General features: G+C 41.9%; 1 protein-coding gene across 7 annotated transcripts in view; it reads left to right on the top strand.

Moving 5' to 3' along the window:
• Window positions 1–22,426, top strand: part of PPP2R2B (protein phosphatase 2 regulatory subunit Bbeta) — a 686,797-nt gene that overhangs the window by 578,131 nt on the left and 86,240 nt on the right. For all 7 annotated transcript variants that reach the window (XM_059917415.1, XM_059917410.1, XM_059917413.1 and 4 more), the window contains 3 exons: window positions 60–157; window positions 3,173–3,338; window positions 9,374–9,486. In XM_059917415.1, the coding sequence (XP_059773398.1) occupies window positions 60–157; window positions 3,173–3,338; window positions 9,374–9,486 (377 nt within the window). The remainder of the gene's footprint in view (window positions 1–59; window positions 158–3,172; window positions 3,339–9,373; window positions 9,487–22,426) is intronic.

Genomic DNA, 22,426 nt, shown 5'->3' with positions numbered 1-22,426 from the left:
TCTATCGTTTCAAAGTAAGTGTGCAGTTACTTAAATTGCCTTTGTCTTCTTTTTTTCAGCTGACATTATCTCTACGGTAGAATTCAACCACACGGGAGAATTACTAGCGACAGGGGACAAGGGGGGTCGGGTTGTAATATTTCAACGAGAGCAGGAGGTAAGTGGCAGTGAATGCAAAATGCCCATTTTCTTCTTTTAAAGAAGGCCTCCCACTGTTCCTTAATCCTCATGTGTCGCCCTTAACCTTGCCACTTGGCTTGCAAACTAAAACTGCCAAAAAGTCATTAACATCAATAGTTACACACTCAGGCTCACAAAAGCACCGGAAAATAGAGCCTTTTCTGGGCAAGGTCTCATCTTTCCAAACCTGGGTATTGCACATTCAAAACGACCTCACTTCTCATCTGACCTGCAAAATTCCGCGGGTGCTTGTTGAGTGTAACACCTCCTTTTTCAGTGGGGTTTATTCTCCTCCAGCTGTTGAAATACAGGGACTCCTAACAGAATACCTAGGATAAAAAATATAACCCTTCCCCAACAGATATGAAAAGGATAACTTGGGTCAGAAGAGAATACGTACAATTTACAGGCATACTTCAGAGATATTGTGGGCTCAGTTCCAGGCCACTGCAATAAAGGGAATATCACAATAAAGCAAGTCACACCAATTTTTTGATTTCCCAGTGCATGTAAAAGTTATATTTACACTACACTGTGGTCTGTTAAGTATGCAGTAGCATTATGTCTAAAAAAACAAGGTACATACCTTAATTAAAAATACTTTGTTGCTAACCATAAAAAAAAAAAAAGAAGAAAATGGTAGCTCCCCCTACCAAAGGGAGTGAAATCCCAGAAAATGACATCTGAGCAAGGCATGTAGCCCACACTTTACTATAGGTGACACGAAGTTCCCTGCAGCTGAATGCTGTATGCATTCTGAGCAGGAGTTCTCACTCCCAGTGAATCTCGAAAAGCCCATTTCTTCCTGAGACTTGGGTTCCACTAGGAATTGTTTCTCTTTTTCATATAAATTGAGTTTTTTGGTGTCTGCTTCTGTTCTGTCAGAATGAAATTATGGCCCAATTTGATTTCCTTGGCCTCCGCCGGCGTGGTCCTGAAGCTTCCAGCAGGCCAGTCTGTGTTCAAGTAACTCTCCCATCTGCTACTGCCTGCCTCGGAGATTCACCCGGCACAGCGTAGCAGGAGGGCCCAGTGCAGGAGGGAGGTTTCACAAGAGACTTCCCTAGCAATTTAAAGCCTGCTTTGTGCCTCAAAGTCATTTGTGTTCCACCTCCCCTCAAAAAAGGAAAGCCTCATTTAGAGGTGATATATTTGGTAATTGCACATTATTTGCAATTAATTTCTATAAGGGCATCGTAATCCCTCGGGGTTCTGTATGAATTCAAGTGTTCGGCATTAAATCAGGCACCCAGCCTATTCCATTGGCCCTGGAAACACGAAAATGTTGTTGGCAAGTAGGAACTAATAGCTCTTCGTGACCTGGAATTTTTCCTGCTTTTCCAGAGCTGCCTGGTGCTAATTGGTCTGGCACATCCTACACACACTTGACAGTCTGATTTGGATGGTAGCAAATCAACACTCGTAAAAATGTATTGTTCAGGTGGATTAGCTCTCTCTGCAGTAAACAGGGTAGGAGCGAGTATGTCAGCCTTTAAAGTCCTTTTAAAATTGATTTTCAAACCTTCTTCTTCAATTTTTTAAAAAAATCCAATTAGGTTCAGAGTGATGATAAAGAGAAACCAGAGGAGTTGTTTAGCATAAATTACCCAAGGCAGGGTGTTGCCAGTAATATTCCGCTCCATGTTTCCCATTAGGTATTTATAGGTTTCACCTATTTTAATTTACTGAAATATGTGGGGAGCCTGATTCATTAGTAGAAAGAAGGGGGACACATTTTCCAAAGGAGGGTGGTTTTGTTCAATAAGGAATAAATGTTGAGGATAATAACCTGCAGTTAAATGTTGAGCTTTGCGGTGGGACTTGGGGTTGAATGAACACTGAGCTTGAGAAACACAGCCATGTGACAACATCTAGGTCAGGCCTCCTTTCGATTCCCGTGGGTGACACCTGTGCGTGAATCCTCAAGAGGTGCTGTCCTGGAAAATTTGTTCAAGGAACCTCAGTGCCCTCGCAAGCACATTTAACATCTGGGTATCAGCACCATCACCCATCAGTAAATTGAGACTTGGGTTTGAATGTTCAGTATCCACCCAGAGATAAAAATTTTTTAATTGAGCCTTTTATTAAGAGTCAAGCATTTACGACAAATGCCTAGCAAGACCAGGATTTGAATTTTTTTTTTTTTTGATTTGAATTTTTGAACACAGTTTTCCAAAGCCTGAATCTTGAGGCTCTTGGTCACTAGGTCCTAAAATGCAAACCTCTCCTCCTTCTTTTCCCTTCTTCCCTTTCTCTCTTTCACACCATCTTTTCCTCCTGCCCACCTTTCTTCTTTCTCTGGTCCCTTTCTGCACCCCCTTCCTTTATGTTTTGTTCTGTCACCATTTATTTAGTTCCTGCTGTGTGCACTTTGCATAATCAGCGCTGGGGGAAAGCCAGCGTAAAGTCTCATGGTTCTCCTAATGATTCACATGTCATCTCTGCACTCATGTCTGTTTTGTTATTCATGTTGGAAAAAGGAGAGGGAGAGATCCACTGCTTATAAGCTGGGTGACCTTTGAGAAGTCATTTTAATTTCTGTGAGCCTCTTTTGTTCATTTCCCTGCTCTGTGCACCTCTCAGAGATTCTGTGAAGATCTGATGAGATTTTAAAAGGCTGGTGAAAGGTGCAGATGCTATAGCTTTGTGTTCTTGTTAAAGGATTGATACACGTCTGTATGGACGTCAGCATGGGATGACTCACTCCTAAGGGTGTCCAAGACATGCAGCAGTTTATGTATATACTTTATAAGTAAAAATTTGTAAATATTGAAGGTGCCGGTATTTACCACCAGGGTTGCATGATCAACAGCCTGAGGGCACTGAGCTAAGGAGGAACCCATGGCCATCGTAGTCCTGCCCTCAGCCCACTTGGACACGGCCTGCCCGCCCCACCCATCATGACTCTACTCAGAAAAGGGAAGGAACTGGTGAATTTGCAGTTGGCTTATGTGCTTTAATCTTCATGTGACTTTTTTTTCCCTTCCTACAGAGTAAAAATCAGGTTCATCGGAGGGGTGAATACAATGTTTACAGCACATTCCAGAGCCATGAACCTGAGTTCGATTACCTGAAGAGTTTAGAAATAGAAGAAAAAATCAATAAAATAAGATGGCTCCCTCAGCAGAATGCAGCCTACTTCCTTCTGTCTACTAATGGTATGTGGAGGTGACTTGTCTTGTTTGGTATTTTCAGAGATACAGTCAGCAAACCATATATTTCAATCTCTCTTGGCCTCCATTTTCCTTTTTACCTTGCAGGCTGTTGAAAAACTTAGAAACCATATTTGCAAGATGCCTAGCGGAATGCCTGACAGAGAATAGGCCCTCAGTAAATAGTACTTATTCTTTTTTAAAAATAACAAATTTATGGTCGAATTATGTGAGACTTGCTATCTGTAGTTTTTGACTAATGCAGATTATTTCCAGGTGTTTTTGGAATGTGGCTTCCTGTCTAAAGATTCACTGAATGTTATTCTGGGAACACATTTCAGGAAACTAAACATGCCGTCCCTGTGTGTTTGGCATACTCAATAGAAGTTATTAATCCCTGAATATATTTGGGGGTTTGGAAAGCAGATGTCCTTGTCTGACACAATCAAGCTCTCTAGTAGAAACATAGGTCAAGAAGAGAGGGGACCCCATCAAAAAACTGATCAAGTAATGGTTTCTTCTCTTTCTCCCTTCTCCCTTCATACTCTTCTTACATCATTTGTTGGTTTAGGGAGAGTTGATATAAATAGGTCAGAGAGAGAGAGAATGTTAGGGGTTGAACACAGAAGCCGATTCCCTATTAATCTGTAAACCTTTATGCAGTGGAATTACCAACCCTAAAAGTTCTTAATACCCTTGCTGTGAAAGAGGCCATCTATACTCAAAACAATTCAGAATAAAATCATATACGAAAGGGTGCTAATTGAATAGCATAACAATTAGAGGATTAGTATATACAAATTAAACACCATCTCCCAAGCAAATAAGCTGGAGAGTGATTCATTTCATCATCCTGTGTGTGTGTCTTTGAGGAGTATACATTTAAATATAAATCAAGAAACAACGGATTTGCTTTCTGCCTATCTCCAACATTTATTAAGAAAGAGTAATGCTCATATGTCAAGTTAAAAAAAATGCAGACTGTGTATATACTACGATCAAACATATATTAACATTTTTAAAGACTGAAAGGAAACACACTGAAAGGTTTATCATGATTAATTTTGACTGTGCATTGTGGGTGACTTGTCAATTTATTCCTTTTATTGTTTTTATTTTCTAAGTTTTTACAATGCGTTTTATTTTATTCTTATGAAAAAAAGGGAGGGAAAGTTTTTAATGCATATGAACCAAAAAAAATCCCTCAAATGAAAAAGCCAGTGTATAAATCTGTAAAGTAACAGTTCTGAAATAGCCAGTTTAGGGTTATTCAAGCATAGCTTATCTCAACATGACCAGATCTCCACTCATCTGTTTTTCCAGATTCCAAGTAATTTAATTTTTTCTCATTTATTGTTTTGTTTACTTTTTTTGATCTTGATTTCCCAAAAGTCAAGCCACATGAATTTGTTTCAGTCGCTTCCCTTTTAGTTTTGTTTAAGTTTCCCTCAAAGGCTCAGCAGATTCAACACAACTTAGAATGGAAGAAACTTCTGATGATTTTGACTTAATTACTTTAGGCAGAGAAAAAGCATCTGATTATCTTCTATAGCTAGCTTACTTTATATTATGAAATTTAGCCTATTGATTATTACAATAAAATTCAAAGACATAAAAGACATATTAACTACTTTGTGGGGGGGATGGGAAAGAAATCAGTGAAATGCAATGAAGATTAATTATATAGCATAATGTTCTGTTAATTGAGTTTTTAAATAGTTTTTTGATTAACAAGGATATTATCTTCCCATTTGGGATGCTATTTCGTATGCCAACAGCATCTCAAAATGATTCTTAGAAGAAAAATTCCCATGCCCGTATGTGATTTTCTTTTTTATACTAATATTGAGGTTGAGAATCCCCCTTAAGCCAAATAGGTTAACATGCAAAAATTAATAGAAGACAATTGGAATTACTGTACAAAAGAGAAAATGAAGATAGATGATAAGACTGTGTTTAAAAGCTGCCGCAAGTGATGATAAACTACTCAGAGAGCCAGCCAGAAAAAAGAAAAAGCCATTACTCATAGTAACAGCCACATGTTCCTCAGACTTTTTTATCCAGAAAGCTTCAAGCTACTGAGTCAAGAAAAATTGTGTGATAATAAAGTCAAGAATAACTCCAGGCATCCCAACCATGGGGAATTGAATTGAATTCACCATCAATTATCTTTTTTAAAAAAATTGTGCTTATCTCATTATAGCTGGGTACAGTTTTTATCTTCTGCTAGAATACATTCCCAGCTTTAGAAATTTTAATGAAAAATAAAACCAACATTCAGTTGTAAAGATAGACCTTAAAATTTTTTGCCAGATGAAGACACATTGCTTTACCTAGAATGTCTACTTCTATCTTAATTCCTATGATGAGAGGAAAAGGTATACTTAATTTGTTTTTCATGCTATGAAAGTAATAAGTGTTCATTGTAAAAAATTTCAAAAATGCAGAGAAGCAAAATGAAGATAAGGAAAGTGTTCCTATCCAGAGAGAACCACTATTAATGTCTTTTAAAGAGAAAAGCAAAGAGGCATGGATAAATCTGTTTGTTTCTTAACAAAAATATGACATATTCTATAACTGTTTTGCAACCAGATTTTTTTATATAATAATATAACACTTAATAACAGGAATATCTTCCTAATTGTGAAATATTCCTCCTAAAATACCATAACATTTTCAATGACTGCATGGTATTCCCTTGTATGGTTTTTTCTATAGTTTATTAATAAATCTCCCATTACTAGACCTTTAATTATTAACTAATTCTCACTATTATACATTATGTATTTGTAGAAATAGATGTTGTAAATAGTTAGGAAAAAAGCATATTATAAACTATGTATAGCATGATACATCTATTAAAAGCTATTAAAAATGTTATATAATTCCACACACAAATATAATACAAGGATATACATAAATTCTTCATAGTAGTTGTCTTTGTCTACTGGAATTGAGGGAGTTTTTAATTTTTTTATTTTTATGTTCACTTTCATTTTCTACAATTTTATGTACCAGTTGTGTAATAAAAAGATGAAAATAAAATGAGAAATGTAAAATCTATATATGAGATATTATTATAGGTTTGTATCCCTCTTCAAAAAAATGCATAGAAAAAATACTACAAGGAACTATGCAAAATGTTAACAATGGTAGTCCCAGACTGCAGGGATTTTAGGGATTTTTATTCTTTATGTTTTACCTCCAATTTCTCTCTTTCTCTGTATAGCAATTTATCATTCCTAATAAGAAAAATATAAGAGAAGAATTGCCTTGCAGTTGGGATGGGCTACATTCCAAAGCCCAGCAATAGAAAATAATCAGTATTAAAATTCACTGATTTGGGTTCTTCTAAGCCACAGTAGCTAATCTACTCTGATCTCTGATTAGTAGCTAATCAAATGACTGAATAAATATGGCCCATGTTTCATCTTCTCACCCTAAAAAGCAGGTCATTATGCAGCCTATATTCAGAGAGGATAGGACCAGAAGAGTATAGATAGAAAATTCTAAATTCAACCCAACATCTGGGAAAGGCTTCTTCACCTTCTGTCTCAGTACAAGCCGGGCTGAATGCACTAAGTGAAATCTTACACTTAGTAGACTTTACAGGCGTCCCAGCAGACATGACCAGCCCAAGTGATGCCCGCATATTAGGAAACAGGGGCCCTTCTCTGTTAGAGTAGCCAAATTGTTGCAGGAAGCCCACTTCAAAATGTGCATTTCAGACCGCTGAGGACAAGGCATTTGCCAAGGAGAGATGGAGGAGGGAGATGAGGGGCAAAGGAGCAAGGGAATCCTAATACAGGCAGGATACAGGGGCGGCTTTCCTCCCCTGACAGCCTTACAGAGAGGAAGTAAGATGTGCCGACATCATCATGGGATGAGGCTCACGCTGTCAGAGCAACATCTTATTATTGCAGAACAGTTGCCCAGTTTGCTAATTCTAACAACAGCTGCTATTTGTGAACCATGATTAGAAGTGCAACACCGGGCTAAACACTCTACATGCATTCTTTCATTTAAGGACGACACTGTTTTCCCCAATTTACATATAAAGAAACTGGGGCGTAGAGAAGTTTACTATCTCTGTTTGTAAGATTGGAGTATTGAGGACATACTTATACTAAAAAATTACTCATGTTTCTGAAATTCAAACTTAATTGGCCACTCTGTACCTTTTCTCCTGCTTTATCTGCTACTCCCATTTGTCTGTCGCCCAAAGACTAGTTAGGTGCCTACTGCATGTGAATCCCAGCCCTCGGCCACGTGGTGGCGGGAGTTGGAGTGGGGATGGGACCCAAGGTTGTCTGCTTCCAAAGCCATCCTGTGCAAGCACAGAGCAAGACACAGAGGAGCAGCCGAGTGTCTGCCATCCAGAAGAGAAGTTAGAACAAATAATGAACGCAGGATCTGATAAGAAAGGCCTCCAAAGGCATGCAACCACAGACATGATCTGTTTGGCCCAAACATGTCTCCTTAAAAAATGGATTAACATATACACACTACTATATATAAAATAGATAACCAACAAGGACCTACTGTATAGCACAGGGAACTCTACTCAATATTTTGTAATAATCTATAAGGGAAGAGAATCTGAAAAAGGTATATATTGATGTGTATATCTGTGTGTATATATATATGTGTGTGTGTGTGTGTGTGTGTATATGTATGTACATATATCTGAATCACTGTGCTGTACACCTGAAACTAACACAACATTGTAAATCAACTCAACTTCAATTTTTAAAAGATGGAATCAAAAGCCTGCAGGTGGGGCATGCCATCTCCAGCTCCCCCGATGCCCCGCCCCCTTTCACTCATTCCCCGGGCACTGCCTACCTCCTGTAGTCATTGGAGTCCTCACCCCTGTTTTATTGCTGTAGAGAATGACAGGGGTCACCAAGTGGTGTAGAGTCCTGGGACAGTACAAAGCTGAGAAAGGTCATTTCCAGCTGGGGACTCAGAAAGGAGACTGCAAGGGGAAAACATTTGGATGAATCTCCTTCGCATTTTACTTCCCTGAGTACCGCTAACAAGATGCACTGTGTAAATGAGATGCATTCATTCATCCAACTCCTATTTATTGAACATCCACTATGCTCCAGGCACTGCTGTAGGTGCTGGAGATACAGTGAGGAACAAGACAGACCGAATCCCTGCCTCCAATGATATTTAAATTACTGTGAGGGAGACGAGATAATTAAGTTGCCAGAGAGTGAAACGTACTCTGAAGAAAAATAAAGCAGGAAGAGGGGATACAGAACGGTGAGGAAAACATCTTTCTGTAGGTTGGTTAGGAAGGACCCCCTCTGAGGTTGGGACATAAACAGAGGAGAGCAAAGGGAAGGAACAAATCTTGTGGAAAAGAGGGTAAAGGGCTTTCCTGGCAGAAGTAGCAGCTAGTGCAAAAGCCCTGAGGCTGGAGTGGGATTAACCTATACAAGGAGCTGTAAGGAAACCAGGTGGCAGGAGCACAGGAAGTGGCAGGGAGTGGGGTAGACAATGAGATCATAAAGTGTGAGGATGTAGGGGTGCAGGTCACAGAGGGCTTTTCAGGCCATGCTAGGGACAGTGTTTAGTGAGGTGGGATGCTGAAATGAGGATAATAATTGGACCTACATCTCAGGGTTATTGTGAATATTAAGTAAATTCTCCATGGAAAGCGCTAACATGGTTACATCGTTAATTCTACATATGTTGTGACTACTCTTATTCAGTGTTCAGGACATATTATTATTGAATGATCCAATTTAAATGTAAGCTATAGATTTAACAGCCCATTGTCAGGGAAACCGTTTGTCTCAGCACAATAAATGTTTTCGTTTTGAAACATGAGCTCTGCCTTCAGAGGCCTTGAGATTTATGCACTGAAGCCCTTGACCTGAGCCAGTTTCCCTAGCAGTCCCTTCCATCGTGACCTTCACCTCTCCCTGCAACCGCCCCCAACTGGGTCCCGCAAAAAAAAAAAAAAAAAAAGACTCCTTTATCAGCTTCCTCTCACTGTCATTTTGATTTCCTCTGGTTGCCCTCTGCAGATAAAACTGTGAAGCTGTGGAAAGTCAGCGAGCGTGATAAGAGGCCAGAAGGCTACAATCTGAAAGATGAGGAGGGCCGGCTGCGGGATCCTGCCACCATCACAACCTTGCGGGTGAGCCCAACGGCTGGTTTTCCACCGTCTTTCAGTTTCCTTGGCAACCAGGGTCAGGGGAAGGGGAGGGGAAGTTTGGCCGCGTGCTTGCTGCTGCTATAGGTTACCCTTCTCAGGTGTGAGGGAGGGAGGTCAAGCAGAGACCCCGCCTACCTGAGTCTCTGGTGGTAGGTGGAGGAGCAGGACGGGCACCAAGCTCTGATGACTATAAATCCACGTTTCCTTTTGCCCCTGAGGACTTGCCTGCAGGGTCACTGCCATACATTACTATGTTCTTAGCCTCTGTCTGTTTGCATCATCTAACATGTCTTGAGCACCTTCAAGGTACAGGCATGGAACTACCCAGATAGGAAGTTGGAGTCTTGTGATTCGGAACATGAACTTCTGAATCAAACAGGCCTGGGTTCAAATTCTGCCACTTACCAGACTCTCACTTAGTCACTCCCTTTTTGAACTTCAGTCGTGCAAGTTATTTTTAGTTTCTCCATCTGCAAAACAGTGAACCTAGTACCTTACTGTGTGTGGGCTTCTGAGGCTAAAATGCAGTGAGGATGGAAAGCCCTTATTCCATGGCTGGTATTCAAGAAATGATCTCTACTATTATTAGTCTTGGTAGCTTCCTTCCTGCCGTCCAGAAAAGCACAGTCTGGTAAGGAAAGAGGATGGGTAGGACTAATATGCAGATGTTTATGACACTAACTAGAGTAAGATAAATGCAATGAGAGTCAGAGAGTTGCAATTTGATCGAAGGAGGGAGAAATTGTATTTGGTTCTGGGAGACTGGGATATGTCTGTTAGGGAAATGGTGTTAGAAATGGATTTCTAAAAGCAGACTTGTAAAGGAAGGCTCTCTAGATAGAGATTAAAATGATTTAGGACTGGGTGATGAGTTTAATTTTGGAGTGTTCATTGTGAACGGTAAAGCCAGGCACATGTTGGGACCAGCCCTGGCCCCTAGCCACTTTCAGAACTGGGTAAAATATGTGCTCTCAGATGCCGGCAGCTCTACTGAAAACCAAAAACTGCGAAGAGACACAGAAGTATCAATATCTGTGGGGGAAAGAGGTTGTCGCCCTATGTTTAGAGGCAAATGTGGGGATTGAATGATCATCATGTGCCTGATTAGCTGGCTTGTTGGTTTGTTCATTCATTCATTCATTTGTTCATCTGTTCATTCAGCAGATGCTTTTTGAGCACAGACTCTTTGCGGCCCATAATGCTAGGCTGTCGTGTGTGTACCCAGTAGTAATGGGTACCTGGTCTTCTACTGAGCTTCTTCTGGGCCAACAAGCATTGGCTGCTCTGTTTCCTCTCGTCCGCCTGTGCCTTCAACCTGGAGAACAGCCATACAAGTTTACCTTATCAGACTGGGTTAATACTCTAAATGCTCAGAGGTTTTGAGACTGGAGGGCAGAACAGTGAAGAGTATGAACATGGAGTCACTCTGTCCTGGGTTAGAATTCTGGCTCCATTCCTTTCTGGATGGTGGCCTTGGACACATTACTTAAAGTCCGTGTGCCTCCCATGTCACATCTGCACAACAGGGATGAGGGATGGTCGCTACTTCCTGGGATCGTTGTGAGGATTCAGTACAATATTGTGTGTGATAGAGAGCTTAGCCTGTGTAGTGTCTCACTCAGAGAAAGCACTCAGTGATATTAGTTCCTGCTGATGGTTTTTAGTCTTACTCTCATCATCATCATTTTCATGACTGTTATTACCCCCTAGTGATAGTAGGGCTATGTGTTTGAGAAAATTCCCATTTTTCTCTTCATACACTTTTTATACTCTTGTATTCACTCCTCAAGCTATTCACTGGTGTCTACCAAGTGGCAAGCACAGTACTGGTGATACAAAAGGAACAAGATAGTCTTTCACCCCTCAGGACTTTGCAATCGTATGGAGAAAACAGATGGATTAGGCACCACTGGGGAGTTTATAACATGAACTTCTGCCCAGATGTTACCGTGCTATTGTTCGCTATGTGGATGGAATTTCTCAGATGCCATCTGTAGTCTCCACTGTGAATTCCAGTTGCCCATGCATCCAGTGGGATTTTGTATACCTGTGTTTAGCCCCTGGGAGGATGCCATCCCCATGATGAAGAAGAGAGAAGGACTCTATGTAAGTTCCACTAGAACAGAGATTGTCCCCAAAGTGACACAGTGATGTTATGAAGTGGACTTGTACATATCAAACATGGAAGGAGGCCCTGAGGAGTGGCTGGGACTTAGAAAACCCCAGTTCTGGTTCTTGCGTCCTTATTAACCATCTGTGACCCTGGGCCAATGAATCTCATTTCTTCTCTCCGTGCTTAGTTTCTAAGCAACTGAGCAGAGGACTGGAGAAAGTCAGTGGTTCTGCAACCATGGGTGCCAGTTACAAATGCAGATTCCCAGGACACAGCCTCAGTGATTCTCTTCAGCACGTTGGGTGGTCCAGAGGGATCTGCATTTTTATCATGAGCCCCTGGTGGTTGAGACAAAGGGATCTGTTACCCCTGGACTCTTATCCTCTCTAAGGCTCCTCCACGCTCTTGTTTTTATGAGCCTCTGTTACTTTTCAGTCATTTCAAGTTATTGTACCAGCTCATGAGACACATTTGCTATCATATTGTAAAACTCGTATCTGATTTCATCTCGTCTACCTTCCTAGGCTTTCAAGTCTCCTCATTTCAGTGTAAACATCCACACTCCAGTGTTCTTTCAGTGCAAACACTGAAAAGGCCAGCTTGCTTTCTTTTTGATCCCAGTGGTAGAAGAAGAACCAGGCAACCCTGAAGACCGTAGTTTCAGAACAATGACTCCAAACAGAGAATGAGTTGATGTGATATTAATCAGACCATAATTTACTAACATGCTCTGCTCTTGACATTTGCATTGCCAGCAATGGTGGCTTTTTTTTTCCTTCCCTGTACTATGATTACCTCTCGTTCACTTTCATCGTTTCCAGTTCTACATGGTTCTTGAGAGTGAGAATGTTTAATAATACCTAACAGCTAATTAATCCTCACTGAGTAATGAACATGTTCTGTTTCAGTGCTGGGAGGTTCAGCTTTTCAAAGTATGAATGTAGTTGTTTTTTTTCATTTTTTCATGCAAGATAGCCTTTCAAATCCAGTCACTCATTACCCAGAGAGACTATGAGAAGCACTTCTATGGATACTACATCTCCTGCTTAATATTATAACATTCAAAGCAATAATCATGATGATAGTTTAATAATAACACCTTATAAGCTGTAAGATACCATTTTTATCACAAAGTGTTTACTTACTTAATTCCCTGATTCATCCTCAGACCAGCCAGGTAGAAAGGCAGGTGAAAATGCTGGGATCCAGTATTTACTGTGCATTTACTATATGCCATGCACCATGCTGCACACTGTATCTGCACTGGCTACTTCATGAGGTACAGTTCACTCTTAAATACCCATGGAGCAGATGCGCTTCACAGAGTTTCAGTAAGATGCCCAAGATCATGCTAAGCATCAAACCTTGATCTATGGGACCCTGAGCCCTTCAACCTGATGCTGCCTCAGAGAGGGAAAATGACTTGCCCAGTGTCTGTCAACTGGTTGTTCGAGAGCTGGGATTGAAAAATCAAGAGCTATGACTCTTCAACTTGGACACATACCTTGGGCATTTTAAATGCTTTTCTTAATAACTAGTGCCATTATTATTCTAGGTCAGGATGTATGCATGTGTCTCTCTCTCCCTCCTTCCCCCTCCCTCCCTCTTTCTCTCTCACCCACGTATTCACACACATGGAGTTTCCATGCCTCTGACCTCTGACCTCACCTTGAGGTCTTATGTAGTTCCACTCAGCAAGATTCTCCATACCCTTCTTTCCAACCTCCCAATACCCACAGCTAAGAAGACCTCAGAGCCCTTTCTTGGCAATGGAAACTCATAGTTCGTGTAACTTAATCAGCCCAGGAGGGGAGATGGGTGGTGAGAAATCATATGTAGCGTACTTATCTGTGCAGAATGAGCCTGGAGTTATTATTTCCCTCATTAGGATTGGCTGCCAGTGCCCTGGGAACCTAAGCCAGGTGGAAATGTGCTTTTGAACCAGTTACAAAAGAGTTCCACAGAGTCTGTCTGGAAAGTGTGAGCTCCCAACCTGTGACACCATAACTCCCCAAAATGAAGGGGATGTAATGAACTCAAGTTTTCTAATGGATATTCCTTACAGCTAATATTAATATTAATAATAATAACAGCCACATTTTTTGAGTGCTTACTATATGCCAGGTGCTGGATTGTATACCCTTATATCATTCTGTCCTAACAGTAACTCTCTCGGGTTCTGTTATCCTCTCTGGATCATCCAAAGCCTCCCTCCCTCCTTTCATTTAAGTCTCTGCTTAAGTGCCACCTTCTCAGAGAAGCTCTCCTAGAATTCTGTAGGGAAAATAGCCCACTCACATCTTCCCATTCACTCTAGGTGTCCTTACCCTGCCCCTTTATTCTTAACTTTCCTCCTGGCCAGATGTATCATTGGTCCACTGTCGGCCTCCCCTCCCCCTCCCGTGAAATGTAAGCTCCGTGAAAGCAGGAACCATGTGTCTCCTCTCCTGTAGCTCCGGCACATGGTAGGTATTCAGGAAATGTTTGTCAAATGAATAGATTACATAGAAGTGGAAACTGAGTTTCAGAGTAGACAAGCGGTTGTTTGCTCAAGATCTCATGGCTAGAAAGTGGTGGGGCTGGGATTCAAACCTAATCCATCTGACCCCAAATCTGATGCTTTTCATTATGATTCCCTACAGCTACATCCTAAGAAAATACTAATTCATGATTGCAGAGCAGGGGAATTTCGTTCTTAGTGTCTCTCGGAATTCTTCGGCAAAGGTTTCTCAATGTAGGAGCTAGATTTTGGGGGGAGTGGAGGGCGAGGGTGAAGGCTGCTAAGGCTTTTCTGCCACAGGTTGAGCACACAGTGGATGCACTGTTTTTTAGAGAAAAGATTCAATTATATCATGTTTTTACACACATGCCTTCTGCTGGTGACTGCTTCTGTCTTTCTCTCAGCTCAGGACACACACATTCTTGTGACTTTCCTGGACTAAAATTTTTCCACCTAGAATGACCCTGATGTTTGCACATCCCATTGGTGGCAATTTAGACACCCTCCTAGCCACAGTCTAAGACACCATGGCAAATCGACATGAGCGTTCACCAGCTCCAAATTCTGAAGGGAACTTCTTGAGGATTATTGCCAACAGGTCATGGGATTAGACAGCTTGGCTAAACACACTTTTTTCCCAAAAGTGATCGTTTTTGTGAAACCACTAGTTTAACTGCCTGATCTATTTTTTAGAGAACTGATTAAACAGATCACTGGTTTAAGTTTACCAATAAAAGCAGCTACATTGATTCAGCCCTTCCTAGGGACAGACTCCGCACTGAGCAGTTTTCTGTACATTTTACAGTTGGTTCTTCATCACAATCCTATGGCTTATGCATTATACCCATTTTATAGGTGTGTAAACAGAGGATCAGGGAGGTAAACACTGGCTTAAGACCTCACAGATAATAAGTGGCAAAGCCAAGAGGAACCCAGGTCTGTCTGATCCCACACCTCCTGCCCTTCACCATCATACAGGACTATTTATTGCGTGGTCCTTGATCTAGACAACAATGAGGATAATAGCATCTGACACATAGAGCTTTTCAATGTATTTTTTATCCTACTTATTGAGTGCCTTCTATGCACCAGGCAGTGTGCGAAGTACATACTACAGAGCAGGTCTTACAAAGATGAGTGAAACATGCTCTCTGTCCTCCAGGGGCCAGGAGGGGAAGGTTGCAAGTCGCTGCAACATGAAATTAATTCAAGCAGTGGTTCTCAAACCACAGCGCGCCCCTCACAGTCTCCTGGGATACATTTTAGAACACAAGCACTGGCCTCATCACTAGGGATTCTGGTTTAGAAGGTCTGAGTTGTACCCAATAGCATCACTGACCAGATCCCCCTTAGAAAATCCCCGGGTGATTCTGATACACGTGATCCTTGGGCCAAACTTTGAGAAACACCGGATCGGGTAAGTGTCCTGAGAAAAGCACAGAAGATTGCCATGGCAGTTCAGAGGGAGAACAGAAAGAGAGAGGTATAGGACCAGGAAGGAATTTTCAACATGCATCTTGAGGGATAGATGGCCTTTCATGCTGGGGGGGGGGGGGGTCCTCATTTAATGCTCCCAAGGATCTTGGGGGGCAAGTAGGACATGAATTGCTGTTTTCCCTATTTCTGGTGATCTGGATGTGATTATCCTCATTAGAAAAGAGGAAACTGAGGCTCTGAGAGGCAGAACTGAGAATCAAATGTGTTCGGTCTAGACACAGCCTTTGTGCTTTCTTGCTGCCTCCGTGGTGACCGTGTGGTGAAGCTCACTCCAGGAGAATGGGTAATCCCAGGCCAGTAACAGGGCAAATTACTGGTTGAGTCAGGATCGGCCATCACTGCCTTAGGTTTTCATTTTGGGCTTATGCTTGACAACGGAGGCCTCTTAGGACACAGATACAGTCTTCCCCTACCCATTTTTAATTTTTCTAGACTTCATTTTATGATGTATTGCTGCTCTAGGGGCTTCATAGCCAATCCTTTTACAGCTTCAGCTTTCCTTTCCTTATATTTGTTGCAAATAAAAATGAAGTGTTTAGCTGCTGCAGTGCAAAATCAATCAAGGCTACTCCATATTCACATGCTTGCAGTGGCACCCGCACGGCCCCTGGATTAGATTAACTTTGTGAATGTGTCACTCTGCTGTGGGTAATTTCTCAACCCCCACTCCATCCCTTCCCCCTCCTGTCTCAGCGAGGGGATATTGCAATCCCCCGTTGATTGACTACCGCACAAGTGAATGCTGGCATGTGATGTGTGTAACTCAGCAGGACGCCCATACTCTGTGTTTATGAAAATAAATAATAATTTCTGTTATCGTTATTGATTGCCATCATTATCTGATTCTATCAGTCTGTGTCATGGGGTTTCATTTATGGGATCAGAAAGCACTCCACAGGAACCCCGGGCACTACCCTCACCACCAAGCCTCAGTGTTTTGATATGTTTTGCCTTTTAGGGGTGATACTTGTGGATGTCCCTGTCCTGTTCTTTGGCTAATATTCAGTGAGACAGCATTAGTTGGGTTCAATGTGAGGCAAAGGAACTAACTGAAATAATAATAAGAGCAGCAGACGTGTATTAGCATTTGCTCTGTTCCAGGGATGCTCCATGTGTTGGCTAATTTATTCTTCAAGATAAACCTATAATGAAGGTGATAAAATAAACCTCATTTCAGAGATGTGGGACCCAAAGCCAGAGAGGTTAAACAACCTGCCTGAGGTCAGACACTAGTAAGTGGTAGCACTTGGACTTGAATTCATGGCTTTATTATTTTTTCTTCTTCTATTTTTTGGCCACGCCGCACGGCATGTGGGATCTTAGTTGCCTGACCAGGGATCGAACCCGTGCCCACTGCAGTGGAAGCATGGCGACTTAACCACTGGACCGCCAGGGAAGTCCCTGAATTCATGTCTTTATGATTCTAAAATCCATACTACTATCCTGCCTCTTGTATTAAATAGAATGCCTGATATATTCATTTGAATATTTGGTATAAACTAAAATATGAGGAAACAGGGACTAGAGAAGAAACCATGAAGGAGATGGTAGATGCTGCGGGAACCTTGGGCCCAGGTGGGGTTTCCGTTTTGTTTGTGGGGGGGGAAGGTGAAGCAGAAAGGATGCGTGGAATTAGATCATGGTTTACCAAATCTGGGTGATCATCAGAGTCTAGGAATGTCTTAAATCATCCCCAGCTGACTGATTCCGAATGTCCAGGCACAGGGCCAAGGGATCTACCCGTAGTTCTCAGCTGCATCCCAGGTAGTTCTGAAGATCAGCTGGGTTTGAGGACCACTGGCATAATGACCACTGAGGTCCACTCCAAAGTGGAGGTTCTCTGATTTGATTTTGTTAAGTTCTTCCTTTGCCTGCTTCCCTCCTCCTATCCCAAGGCTCTATACGGAATAATCTGAGGGCCACACTAATATTGCCTTTACACTGAGTGAGTAATTTGATGTGGAGTGAGCTTCTGCACGCCAAGCACATTTGGGTTGTGTGTACGGCTCTGCCCTTTATAACTCAGGTTCTTTCCCCCTCTTACTCCTGGTCAAATCTGGGGGGCAGCCCACCTAATGGCCAGTGTGCTGTAACAGTAACAATAGTGCAGACGCTAGTTAAAGACATACTGTGTGCCAGGCCTTCTGCTAGATGCATGCAAGCACCATCTCATTTCAGCCTGACAGCAGTCCTATGGGCTGAGTACTGTTTTTATCCCCATTTGACAGATGTGGACATTTGATTTAGAAAGCTGAAGTTACTTGCCCAAGGGCTGCAGCTACTAAGGGGCTGAGTCACATTTTTAACCAGGTTCGGTCTGACCCCAGAGTCTGTGATCTTAACACCATGTTACAGAGCCCCCAAGAAAGGGCTAGGGCTCTGACCACATCTCAGCCATCATCTGAAAAATGGAACTCATCCTAAGTTCTTCCCACAGAGGTCATGCTAATAAAATAGAGTAATGTGTTGACAGTACTGGTGTGATGCCTTATGATTGCCAGATGCTCGGTATATGTTATGACCTTTCTCCTCTTCCTTCCCATCTTGTCTTTCACCTGGACAACCAGGAGTTTCAGGAAAGTCTGATGAATATATTGAAAAAGTTCAAAGCAGCATTATGTTTTGATAATAGTGAATCCAGCAGTCCATTCTGCTTTATTTTGAATGTGTGTTTGCCCTGGCTCTCCAAAGCTGCCTTGGATTCAGAATATTTTCACTGACAATAAAATATTTTCTTTCATCTCAAAGCTGCCTTTGTTGTGCTGCATTTACCATGTAGTAATTAGATCCAAGATAAATGTAAATATAAACAGAATCCTATACCTGGCTTAAGATCGAGTTCTCTTTGTCTCTTGCTCCCAGCCCCTTTGGAAGGCAGCCATGGCTTCTCGAATGTGATAGGAACTAGTAAATGACACTCCCCACAGGTACACTCAGTGACAGTGGGAAGCTGAGAAGTCCACTAGTACCAGAAGAAGAAAAAGATCATGTTAGAGAAGAAAATCTCGATGTTTCCATGGTCTCTGGTGCAGTTTATCTCGAGAATCCCTGGTCAGGAGGCACAGCATTCTAGACTATGACCCATTCTCTCTTCCTAAGTTTGGTCATTAAATGGTCTGAATTTTGGAGATGTGGGTGGGTTGGTCAGCCTGGGGCAGGTTGCCAACCTTTTCCAGGCTTTGCAAGCAAGGATCTTGTCATTGGGTCAAACCTAATTCACACTGACCCAGACGGATTTTTCTCAAAAGAGAAGTTATTAGAATGATTTTCTCCATCTTTTCCTTTAAAGGGCTCTCTGTATACTTTTAAAGTAAATGGAAAATCCAGGGCATAATTGGATGATTTGAGGAAGAAAAGTATCTCCATTTTCTAAATCTTTCAGATGGAATTATCTGAATTATGAGTGTCATGGGAAAGACATTGTGCCCAGACCAGGTCCTGGCTCTCCAATATGAGCTCACTTTTGCTGGAGTAAGAGGTGTGAGGTCCAGCCCCTGAAACTACACATGCATGTGTATGCGTGTGCAGGCGGGCACACGGCACAAAGTACCAAGAAGCTCATTGTTCAGGAAACCTTAGAATGTTAACATAGCCTAGAGCTGATTTATAGTATTTGTTTTTCATTGGACTTATTTAAATAGAGATTAAAAATATGAGCCTAGGTCCCTTTTGCTACCAACTTATGCAAAGAACTCATTTGAAATCACAGGAGGAATTCTAAGGCCTCTGCTCATTATACATAAGAGTTTTCTAGAAAATCATTAACACGAAATGGATTTGGAGTCAAGTTCAGTAGAAAACAAGATCACTTTGATCTTAGTACGTTGCAAACCAGACTTCCACTGATGCACTGATTTTAAATACCCGTCCTTACCTGAGAAAAAGGTTTTAAGTATTTCCCTAGAGGTTAGTGTATAGAGGACGATACTTTCTTTTCTTCGGTGCATAAGTATAAGAAACTGGTTGGAGGAAAATATTTCATAAGGGTAGTTTTATGTTAAAGGAGATTGTTATCAACTGGAAAAAGATTTAATTCTCTGGTTTCCTTAGAATGATTGAGCCAGAAGGAAAGGAATTTCTACCAGAAAGCTATTAGATTTGTATGTAGTTGAATGAAGGAGAATAGATCACACTCATAATTTGTTGTTTTCATCAGATGATCAGTTGAGCTCGTGTTCTTTACCGGAAAAAATGTTAAAAGCGGTTGTAAAGACACACATACATGCTCACAAATGTTTCTTGCTCAAGAAAATATGGGGAATCCTAGCTTAAATACATTTAAACAAATTGATTTACTTTGGGGTTTCTCAAGGCCTTTAATATACTAACGTACAATATCAAAGTCGAAGAAAAATATAGTGCATGCATTATTTTCCACCAAACCTAATTGACCACGAAAAACGCTTTTCGCAATTTATGGGATTACTGTTCTTTTTAACATTTTACTCAAAACGTGGTCCTTGGCCCAGTGTCGGTCCACAGCAAGATAAAGAGCTTGTACCAGAATATGAATCGTTCACATCACTAATCCACCGTATAGTTCAGCTGACACTTTTATTTTCCATAGCAAGACTTTCTCAATGGATGAAGCAGTGCACTGATTCTGGCTTGAGCTCCTTATCTTGTCATGGACCATTAGCAAACAGTTCAGGGGTCCGTTATTTTGAGTAGTACAGCGATAGACCTCACTTTGGGAGATGCTGACGGAAAGAATTGGGTCAGGGAACAGGGGTTAGCCTGGCAGCGTTTCCACCCCCATTTTCCTGCCGTCCAGTCTCAGAATCCCATGATGGAGAAAGAGCCTTAACAGAGCCTCCCTCTTGACATACAAGTTCATTAACATTAACTGAGAACTTTCTAGTGCCTGACACTATTCCAGGCACTTTGCGTGCTTCCTCATTTAATCTTCACCTTAACCCTATCAGCTGAAAACTATTATCGTCATTTTCCAGATGAGGAAACAGCTCCATATGGAGGAAGCAACTTGTGCAAGGTTGTTGGCTAGCAAGTAGCAGAACCAGAGTTCACCCCTGACTGTCTGACTGCAGACCCCCACTCTTAACCACCATGTTGTCTGGCCTCCCAATAGCCATGGTTCTCACCCATCTGGGCCAATGTGGGCTTTATCCTATTGTCAGAGACTTCTTGAAACAGAAATGACCCTTCAGCCAATCTAAAAACCATCACTGTTCATAAATGTTTCCTTCTGTGTAAGCTATCATCTATCTAATATGCACTTATTAAAAAAAGGTTCCACATATAGAGTCATGTGTGGTCCCTGCCCTCACATGGGGCTTATAATTCAGTGAGGCATTAGCTGGCTACAAGCTTTTATTTGAAAATAGTAACAGCACCAACCTCGTGTACCCATGCCTGACATCACAGTCAGTCCTGTTATGTATTTAAACACTGCCTGAACCCCTTCTCAACATTTTCTATTCTGCCCTGTGATCCCACTTCCTCTAATTATTTTCAGGAGTTGAGAATTCTGCAACTTTGAGTTAAATGAGGACATTGTCTGTTTAATGCCAAAACATCCAGCCACAAGGTGAAAGCTTCATCCAATTATCCTGCCCTTTCAATTCCAAACATGCAGATGTTTAGAAACTTCTGAAAGCTTGATTTAAAAAAAATAATAATTTGCTTTCCAAATTCAAAGAACATCTGGGAAAAACATCCTAAGGGGGGCAGGGATATATAAGACTATCAATGCAGACAAGAAAGCAGGAGTTCAGGAGTTGTCAGGTTAGATACTGAGACAGAAGTGACAAAACAAAGCCACACTTGGTTACCATTATTCCTTCCCATAATAAAGTCATCTCTGCACATGAATTCTCAGATGGCTGTCACACCAATCCTGATGAAATGTGCCTTTCCCTACTTGATGGTCAAATCAATGAAGAACATAGGTGCCACCTAGGTCTCTTGCTTTATCATTTTTTCACTAATTCCATACGTATTTATTGAGTATCTCCTTTAAGCCAGGCATGGTAATAGGCCCTAGAATTACAGCAGTGAACATGAATGGCACGCTCCCTGCCCGTGACCTCATGCCCTCAGTCTCTTTTGGTGGGAAGGGCATGAATCAAATGCCCCTGATATAAAACTGACACTGGGAAGGGGGCTGCAGAGGTGCATAGGAGAGGAGATGATGGAGGAATTGCTCCATTCAGGGAGCACAGAGAATAATTTCCTGAGCAGTTAATAATAGAGCTGAAGCAGGAGGTAGGTAAGGAGAGGAGTGGGAGGAGCCTTCCAGGCAGAGGCAATGCCATGGACAAAGACCCTGAGGTGGGAAGTTGCGCCAGAGAACAGGCGATGGAACGAAGGCCGAAGTGGCTGGAATGCTGATCCCAGGGGATGGGTAGTACCAGCAAGACGCAGGTGACAAGGCAGCCAGGTTACGGCCATCATAGACCTTGCTAGGGAATTTGCTCTTTCTCCCAAGAGCAATGCAAACCCTTTCTTCTCTGCTCTGGTCATTTTCTGACACAGCTCTTCTTTGCTCAATAGCTCAGTGTTCTGCACCCAAGACAGGATATACACCAAGGCAGAAAAGCTGCCAGCACAACCTAGAAAACTCCTGACAGATATGACAAGTTTAAATTCCAGAAGCCAGTGGCATTTGGTCAGTGTGGCCATGTTGCCCTCTAGCCCTTGACTGCCACTGTGTTGATATATGTCAGGGCGTGGCCTCCATGGAACTCCTCCAATATCAAGGTGTCCTCCCTCCAAGGTGAAGCCTCCCATGAGTGACTGAATTGTTGGGAGGGTCATAGAACCTGACAGCTCCCTGTTACACAAAGGAAAAG

The sequence above is a fragment of the Balaenoptera ricei genome, chromosome 3 (genome assembly GCF_028023285.1).
Source record: "Balaenoptera ricei isolate mBalRic1 chromosome 3, mBalRic1.hap2, whole genome shotgun sequence".
NCBI classification, from domain to species: domain Eukaryota; kingdom Metazoa; phylum Chordata; class Mammalia; order Artiodactyla; family Balaenopteridae; genus Balaenoptera; species Balaenoptera ricei.
This window is presented reverse-complemented; position numbering and strand designations above follow the sequence as displayed.